This window comes from Gymnodraco acuticeps, unplaced genomic scaffold (genome assembly GCF_902827175.1).
Source record: "Gymnodraco acuticeps unplaced genomic scaffold, fGymAcu1.1, whole genome shotgun sequence".
Lineage (NCBI taxonomy): Eukaryota > Metazoa > Chordata > Actinopteri > Perciformes > Bathydraconidae > Gymnodraco > Gymnodraco acuticeps.
In genome coordinates this window covers 690,588-699,876 of record NW_022990276.1, presented here as the reverse complement: position 1 = coordinate 699,876, position 9,289 = coordinate 690,588, and the positions used below count along the sequence as shown (strand labels likewise).

At 38.2% G+C, this 9,289-nt stretch overlaps 1 protein-coding gene across 1 annotated transcript in view; it reads right to left on the bottom strand.

The window, feature by feature from the left end:
- Positions 1 to 340: 340 nt before the first annotated feature.
- Positions 341 to 9,289, bottom strand: part of LOC117549611 (nectin-2-like) — an 86,170-nt gene continuing 77,221 nt past the window's right edge. The window contains exons 7-10 of the mRNA XM_034221645.1: positions 4,915 to 5,050; positions 4,712 to 4,769; positions 4,246 to 4,335; positions 341 to 2,031 (exon numbers count right to left, since the gene is read on the bottom strand). Coding sequence (XP_034077536.1) covers positions 1,825 to 2,031; positions 4,246 to 4,335; positions 4,712 to 4,769; positions 4,915 to 5,050 — 491 coding nt within the window. The 3' untranslated portion in view covers positions 341 to 1,824. The remainder of the gene's footprint in view (positions 2,032 to 4,245; positions 4,336 to 4,711; positions 4,770 to 4,914; positions 5,051 to 9,289) is intronic.

Here is a 9,289-nt window from a genome sequence, read left to right as displayed (position 1 = left end):
TTTTTGTTTTTCGGATGAATAAAAATAAATAAAATAAAAAATACTTGCCCCCACATAGTCCGCCTATAGGAAGAAACGGCCCTGCTTACAAATGACTGATACATGCAGAGAAGTGAACATGCTCAGTCATAGCTAAAGCACTCCTAATTTAGCAAATGTTCTGCATTATATATGAGCATGTGTTCGTGATAAATGTGACTCTTTTTTATCCAAAGCCTCTCTTTACTTTGAGCCCACACTGCAACCACATGGAGAAATGCTGGAATTACAACCGAGGGTAAAATACCTGCAGCTGCAAAGAATACAAATTAAAAACTGTATTTAATGATTTGAACCAGGATCACAATTTACACGTTTATTAAATCAATCAACTGTCACGATGAATTCCAAAAGAGCACAATAGATTAAAAGCAAAATCATTCAGTTAGCGAGAAGTTCCTCAGAACGTTATTTGATATACAAGAAAATAAACTTGTTGGCACCAACACACCTTTGGGTTTTTAATGGAGTAGAGAAAGTGTGGATTAAGTATTACTAACCTGTTTAACACTTGACCCTGATAATGGACGGACATATCAGTATACAAGCAGGATCTGTGTCAACCTCAATTTGAACTCCATAAAATATATTTAATCCTCAACTGGAGAGACGAAGTTAATGGACGTAATCCAGATTTATCCTAATCTATCTGAGCATGCTGAAGCAAAGTGAAATATAAAAAGAAATAGGCACAAAAGTAAAGTAACAGATATCCCCAACAATCGGCATTGATGCAACTCATTGATGAGCAACTATGGCTTTAAAGAAGGATGGATGCAAGTTAAAAAAAAAAAGCATCAGGCGTTTCAAGTTATCTCAGTCACTAGCTCTTGTGAACTAAGTGTCACTGACAAAAGCGAGGCAAAGGCCAGATGAAGAAGACATAAAATCTATACAAATCAAGCATTTCCACAAATATAGGCTCTTGCTGCTGCTGCTGCTGCTGCTGCAGTGACCCCCCCCCCACACACACAGCAGTTTACACCCCGATCTATTAACGGTGTGTGAGTCTGTTCTCTGCCTGATTAACTGCAGCTAGCTTCTCCACGGGGCGCCTGCTTTACACCGACTCCACGCCAGCTGGGTTTGTAAACCAACAACAGCAGACAGATAGGACCAGACGGAGGCAACATGTTTTACTGTCGTGCTTCTGCTCACCAAGCCATGTAAGCAGCCATAATGTATGAGAAAGACCCACAATCAATAACACATGCGGCAGTTTTTACAAATCCACAAGCAATTCAACAGTGTACAATTTGTTCTGGTCTTGACTTCGATTGTAACATTTTCACACAGCTAAAAAGGTATTAAAAACATTTGTCTTTGATACATTTTAAAAGAAACATTTACATATTGCTGATTTAAACTGATATGGGTTTTAAAGTTGGTGAAAAGTTGCATCTGATTATGTCATAGTACTGGTAACCTGACCACAGTTAAATATTCTTAGACAAAATAGCAAAACATAAACCAACTTAGCGCAGCAAAGAATTGAAAAGGTTTTTTTTTTTTAAATGATCAATTTCAACAAAGGAGCAACACAACTGAACCTGATTATCTCATATCATTGGTAACCTGACCACAGATAAATATTCGTAGCTAAACATATCCCAGTCTCTACGGCACAGTATTGAAATCTCAACATCAAATTCACATTCACACGTCTTCACATTTCGCATTCACATAGCTCGAGCTATCTGTTTCTTATGTAAGCCTGCAGAGATGTTCACTCACACTCACACATATTTACACACAGACACACACACACGCCTCCTCTGTGTCTTCTCACACAAACATGGCAGTGGACACAAAGCTCTCCCCACGGTTGACATTGGGGGCCGGATGATAGTCCTGGGGGTCGCTGTCTGTGCGCATGTAAGGAGGCGGGACCTCGTTGTTTCCGGGGTCATCCCATCCAGAGGGGGCAGCAGAGTGGTAGTGCTCCCTCACATCTTCAACATAGTCGTCATCGTCGTGGTTGGCATCCAGGTCCTTCCAGAAACAAGGCAACAGAAAACATGTCATCCTTCATGTATTCAACACTTTCTCTTTTCAAGGTCAATTAGTTATGAACACTTCGTTGTTTTATATCAGAGAAATTGAGTGTCATCCCACTTGTTTTTGATGAAAAAGCATCTTGACCTTACACACAGACATGATTTATAATTACATTTCTCATAGTACATTGTCATTTTCTTATTGTCCTTACTTTCCTGTATGTTTATATTTCTTGTTAACATTATTTAGTGTATTTTTCATTTAAATATTTTTGTATTTGTTCCTTGTTTTGTACAACTCAATTCCTCTTATGGCATTTATGTTTGCACCATATACAACATAGCAAATTCCTTGTATGTGAAAACCTACATGGCAATAAACTGCATTCGGATATTAATTATATTGATAAATATTCATTTGTATATGAATATGTTTTACCTAATTCTATTGTTGTTGTAATTTTGCCTACATTTTTATTTAATTTTATTGGTATCCCTGTACTTTTACTCGCCGATTGCGTTTTCCTTGTCTCTTATTCCTGTTGCTGCTTTGACACCTGAATTACTTAAGGGGATTCATTAGGATTTACCTTATCTTATCTGGATCACAATTTATTTTGCAGCCAGGGTTTAATCTGTTCCTGAAAGGCTAGAACATGATGCAGCACTTTTCTTAAGCTAGGTTGTCTGCTTCTTAAGACTTGATCAATTAAAAATATTGATATGCACAAATTGTTCAATGTGCCCCTGTTTAATTAGGTAAATAAAACATGAAAAAGAGTAAATAGTGGTACAGTATTAACCTGCATGACTTCCTCCTCTCATTCTGGGAAATCTATTAAGAGGAGCAGTGTTGTTGTGTCCTCCTTCAGCCGAGTCCTCCGGCTCATCAGTGTATTTCTAACTGCTGCAGCTGTGCAGTGACACACACCATTACCCAGAGATTTATCAGCCTCCAGTCATCGGTTTCCAGACCTCTGATTCGCTAAATGACCATTCAGTATTGAATATCCGGCTGATGTGGGATACTCTGCAGTGACACAATGAGATCGTAGATCGTCCAGAGTAACTGCTATTTTCATTGTATAGGGCATGGGATATTAAAATGGTAAAAATTAAATAATATCACATCTTAAATTATACATTAATTCACAAATTGACTACAGTGTAAATTATTGAAAGACTTTGTTTTCTTTTTATGTTGATTTTTCATTAAAGGGACCCTATTATGCGTTTTGGGGTTTTCCTTGTCCTAGTGTGTTATAGGTGTTGTGAATGTAAATGGTCTGCAAACGCTAAAATCCCTGTGTTCCCTCCAGAGGGAGTTTCTCTGCCAGTAGTGACATCACTGTGTAACACTCGCGCTTCGATTGGCTAGCGCTCCAATTCATTGTACGTGATAGGCTAAGTGGCGAGAAATCTCTAAGCGGTTGACCAATCACAACAGAGCCGGCCAGCTAACCAATCAGACTGGGCTCTGGTTTCAGACAGAGGGGGAAAAGAGGGGCTGCAGCACAGGCAGTATGAGAGCTTTTTGAACATTAAAGCATGGAGACATGTCACAGTAGAGGAACTAAATACAATGTTGAAACCTTAGAAATAGGCATAAAAGGGCCCCTAAGAATGTGTATGTATTTAATAGAAGCAAAATATATAACATGTCACAGTAGAGACACTAAATACACATATGAACCTTAAAATTAGCATTATAGGGCCCCTTTAAACCTTTCGAACATCAATATTTTGCAAAGTGTAAATTAAACACTGCATAATATTTGAAGTCTGTAATTTTTGTTGTAAAGATAATCTAAGGTGTTTTTCTCTCTTCCTGTGTGAACATTCTGCAGTTTGACAAGGTTCATCAGCACACTACATTGATGGATCCAACTAATTCAGGGAGTTGCCATTTATAATTAAAACACAGAAAGGAAAAGAACACACACCATGCACAGTCTGCATTTAAATGTATAGAAAAATATAATGAATGATCCACGTTTGAGGAACAGTTTTGGAGTTTGTGCTGAATTTCTAATTGTTATGCTGCTGCAACGCAAACATTTCCCAAATTGGGATTAATAAAGAATGTATCTATCTATCTATCTACCTACCCACCTACCTACCCACCTACCCACCTACCTATCTACCTACCTACCCATCTATCTATCTATCTATCTATCTATCTATCAATCTATACAACACATTCCCTTACCGTGACTGGCTCGGCACTCTGGGTATTGTAGTACTCGCTCTGCAGAGGTCCGTCCTCGCCGGCCACCGGGACGTGACTGATGTTTGGATGCTGAGGACGCACACATCAGACAATAATTATTATCTTGCAATATACTTATTATATAAACAGTTATCACCGCAATAAACCATATTTAATTTTGTCTTAATTCACATTAATAATGTCATATTCTGTTCTTGTACATATCATATTCTATTTACATGTATATAGACTTTTTGCACTACTTTTTATTTTGTATTTTACTATATATGTAGCATTGTTGGAGGTCAGAAGAATTTCATTGCCATTTCTACACTGTAGCTTTGTGCATATGACAATAAAACCTTTGAAATTCAGTATATATACATTTAATCTATTTACTTTTCTACATGTAGAACAACCAGTTTTCTGGTGAATGATACTGTTTTGACACTGGATGGGGACTCACTGTGCTGGCGGAGCTGGTGGTCTTCTTGGGGGGAGGGGGCTTGTGTTTAGGTGGACCACTGAAACACAAACACACAGATCTGTCTGGTGAGTCACACATTATGACACATTCAGCGTGACGATTCATATAATGAACCAATTTGCAGATAACACACAGAACAAAAAAAAGCTAATTGAATTGTAGTCGTCGGCACAGATACTCACTCTCCGGTCAGTTTGTTGTTACGGTGTTTGCGGTACATCGCTATGGCTGTTCCAATGATGGCCAGGAGGAGTATGACGCCAATGATGGCTCCTATGATGCTGCCGGTAGTAGGACCTTTCTCTGGAAGACGAGTACCTGGATATCAGAAAAATAGGAGAAAGAAAATACCATTAGACAGACTCAGGTTGCATGGTGGAGAGGAGGTTTTGTGGCTCAGACTTGGACACCTGAAAGCTGCTTGACATCCTCCTGGATCCATCTATTTACTATATGTCCAAAACATATCATTTTGTCAAATGGATTATATAAATGTATTTGCTGCACACACATAATATGTTGCACATTCTGACCTGGTAGAGAAAGCCCCCCTCTGTTTCTCTTCCTGAGGTTTCTTTCATTTGTTAACCCATAAAAGGGGCTTTTTGTTTGGGAAGTTTTTAACTAAATCATAGGAAGCGAAAGTCTAAAAGGATGCATGGTGTCTGTCGTGTGCTGTACAGATTTTAAATCCCCCTTAGGCAGAATTGTGATTAGTGATATTACCTTAATCAGAAGTAGACGTGGACATGAACCTAGCCTTGTCGATTCCATAACACTATTTGATATTTTAGATATTAATTAACGTAAGGCACCAAAATAAAACCAAGTCCAGTAGTGCCTGATCACTTATACTGCATGTCAATACATTGTGAGCCATTCAGATTGTTACATTTAACGCACCTTTTAAAACCAGAGGAAGACAAACGACCTAGTACTTAATTAAAGTAGTCACTTGACACTTATACGATTTCTGGAAGATAAATAACCCTGCCATGGCATGGCTGTCTCTTAAATATGAAGCTAATGTCAGCATACTGGTAGCTTAGCTTAGCACAAACACTGGAAACAGAAGGAAACTGTTAGCCTGGCTGTGCCCACTGATGAACGAAATCCACCTACAAGCACCTAAAAGAATGAATTGAATACCCAACATATGTTTGGAGGGATATTCATGTGTCAGATAGATTTTTTGGCTGGGATCAGCAGCTTCCTGGAGATGTTGTTTGTTGCCAGGCAACAGGTGAGAACCAATAAACAGGATATGAAAGTGGGATAAAAAGTGGTTTTAAATCTAAGGGTAAAAATCCCCTAAAATCATTATTTTAAAAACTAAGACGGCTGTGGGATGCGGCAGAGCGCTTCGGGAATTCCACAGTAAATGAGTTCAGAATAATTACATGGTATAAAACCCTATGTAGTTATTCATCATTGGATGTCTTTCTCTCACTCACTGTACAATGTATGAGAGACTTAACTGGCCTTCTCTCAGTATAACAATACAAATTATTGATTGGAGATTATTTTTAGTTCTTCCCACTTCACCTACAATATCTACAACAGCACCTTTTACTTCAAATTATTCACTGAGAGACTTTGCTACCACAGTAACAAAAGCAATGGGGTTTTAGGGTTAGTCGGTTCCGTCTTTGAGGAATAATTGTATCTCCGTCATAAAATCTTTGACTTCATTTGGCGTGTTGAACCACTAACAACTTTAACAGGACTACTTGTACAAGTTGTAGGTGACATAAGGGAATATTTTGTGGACATCTAACCATTGCATTATTTGTAATATGTGCAGGACCCACACAAAGACTGAGTGACCCATCTCTAGGGGCTGAGACCCAAATAAATACTTTATCAAACGTCATGTGTTCCCAAAGAACCTCAACATTCAAACAAAAAGTCAGGGAAAGAAAGTAAAACACTGTTTTGTGAAGCAGGAATATGTTTCGTCATCTTTTCCATTTCGTAATAATCCTCCAACCATTTAGTTTGATCTTTTGCCTCGCCCCCAGGCTGGAAATCAGTGATTTAACAAACATTAACGAGAAGTCATATCGAGCAAGACCACATGTACTGTGATATACATGAAGTTACTCCACACTGTCAGACATATGACTAAGGGTGGCCTTATACAAAAGAGACTTAGCAATGAGGATGAGTTTATAAATATGTGTGTGTGTGTGTGTGTGTGTGTGTGTGTGTGTGTGTGTGTGTGTGTGTGTGTGTGTGTGCAGCCGTGCAACACTGTGCTGGTACGGTGGGTTTTGATTAGAAGGTTGAATCACATGGGTGATTAAGACGAACCAGAGGAATCATGCAGAGGTTCCACTAATGAACCATGACCACACTGAACATGAACTGACACACACACACGCAGACACACATCACATGCACGCACGCGCACACACACTGTATGTTTACTGAAGGTGCAACCCGGCTCATTATCCCCCCCAAATCCCAGGGGATTATGCTAATGAGGGTTGTTAAAGGGCAGAGGATCTGAAGCTCGGTTGATGAGAACAAACCCTGGTCGAAGTAATTGGAGGGGTCATGATTGAACGTTGTTACTGCACTAATTATATTTCTCCAACAATAGACTACTTTGACTAAAAATAATTATCATTCTTTGGCGCAAACAAAAGTTTTACTGCTGACCCTCGTTGTACACCAAGTCTTTCTTTTATGCTTTTTATTGCACTTTTAAAGCCCACATTTGAAAGGTGTTGCTGCGAACCATCGACACAATGGACTTTATAAACATTTCATTTGAAGAAAAAACAGGGAAATGAATAAATGAAAGACATGACATTTAAAAAAGGAATCAAAGTGGATCTGAATCTCTAATATGAAAAGCACCAACTGGCAATCAAACAAAAGGGATCCCTGGATATAAAAATGGGAAATCTTCTTTTGATGGGGTGAACTGAGTTAATTATGTTGTGCCTATTTATTCAGCGGGGTACAAATACTTTTCCCTTTGTTTTCCCCCCAGCTGTGCCCTCAATGCATCTAAAGTACTTTCATCTTCTGGAGGGACACAGTCTGCCACAGCGCTCTTACATAGAGAGGAATATTAGTTTTATTTACACTTTGAGTTTTATTCTTAAGACAACAAATAAAACATGAATTCTACTTTTGTTAGTCTACCTATCTATGTGCGTTTTGTATTACTTATTTTTGACATAAAAAATGCAAAACAGTTGGAATTATTTTATGTTTTTGTATTGCATTGCAAATGTTACCAAATGCATTGCAATACTATAATTATCTTTGCAAAGTGACATTTGTTGTAGGAATAGGTGATGAGATATTAGTTCTTTAATAGACACTCAATTTCTTTCTCTGATATTGATTAGGGTAATATGATATTACCGACACATTTTAATGGTTGCATTCATTAGAGTAAGATGATACAATTATCTTTACTAAATATATATAACAGTGATCCAAATAATACCAAATGGTTATATTAAAAACTCAAAAAGGGGCTGCAACGAGCATTTCATTGTCGGTTAATCTGTCAGTTATTACGCAGTTGTTAAAATCTATAAATCAGTAAAAGGTGAGAAATGGCAATCAGTTTTTCCCAAAGCCAGAGATGCTGACAGCAAATGCCAGACAACATATTAATTTCACTCAGAGAGATGTAAATAAATCAGAAGATATTTACACATAGGGAAGCTGGAGTCAGAGGACTTTGCCTTTGTTTTTCTCAGACAAATTACTCAGATTATTAGAATAGTGGGCAATTAATTGAATAGCAGCTGTAGAATTCTGTAATAAAGTGATGAGGACAAACAGCTATTATTTCTGGAGGACATTCAGGCTAGGCTGCAGGATATGAAAAGTAATTATTAATGTGACAGTCTGAATTTTAAAAAGATGTCCAACCACGAGCTTACAATAGAAATATTTCAGTTTCAGCTCACCCATAAAACACAGAATTTTGAACTTTAAAATGAACAATACTAAATAATTAGTCTTATTATTAATTTTTTACAAGGACTGTCAGGAAGGAGAGTGGAGAACATTTCACTGGCATTTTCTGAGTCACGATGCTTCCCTGGAGGGACTAATTCTATGAAGTAATTTAATGAACATGGACGGATGGTTTGCTGGGAGAAAAAAACACAAGAATAAATCAGAGTGTGTCTCTTCCCAAAACCTCAGCAGCAGAAACAGAATGAGAAGCACTCGCAGGCATTTAGGGCTCTATTAAGATTTGCAACTGGAATCTGCACATCACAACTAATCACATACATTTAGGTGTATGTAGTGAAGTTTATCGTCCACATGGGGGTGCTGTGTAGCTTTAAAACTAAACTCTGAGAAGCAAAAGTAACATTCATCCTAACCCTGATACCTGCCCGCTCCTTTCAGTATCCCTGCTTCCTCATTCCAGTGCCGTGTCTGTTTATCGTCACACTGCTCCCTCCTCCATTTTAGCTCCAGGGATTTTTTTTAAAACTCTATAGGAGGCCTCCCCCCCACCCTTATCTCACAGGCGTCATTATCCAACCAAAGTAATTTTCACTCAGCAGGTTTCAG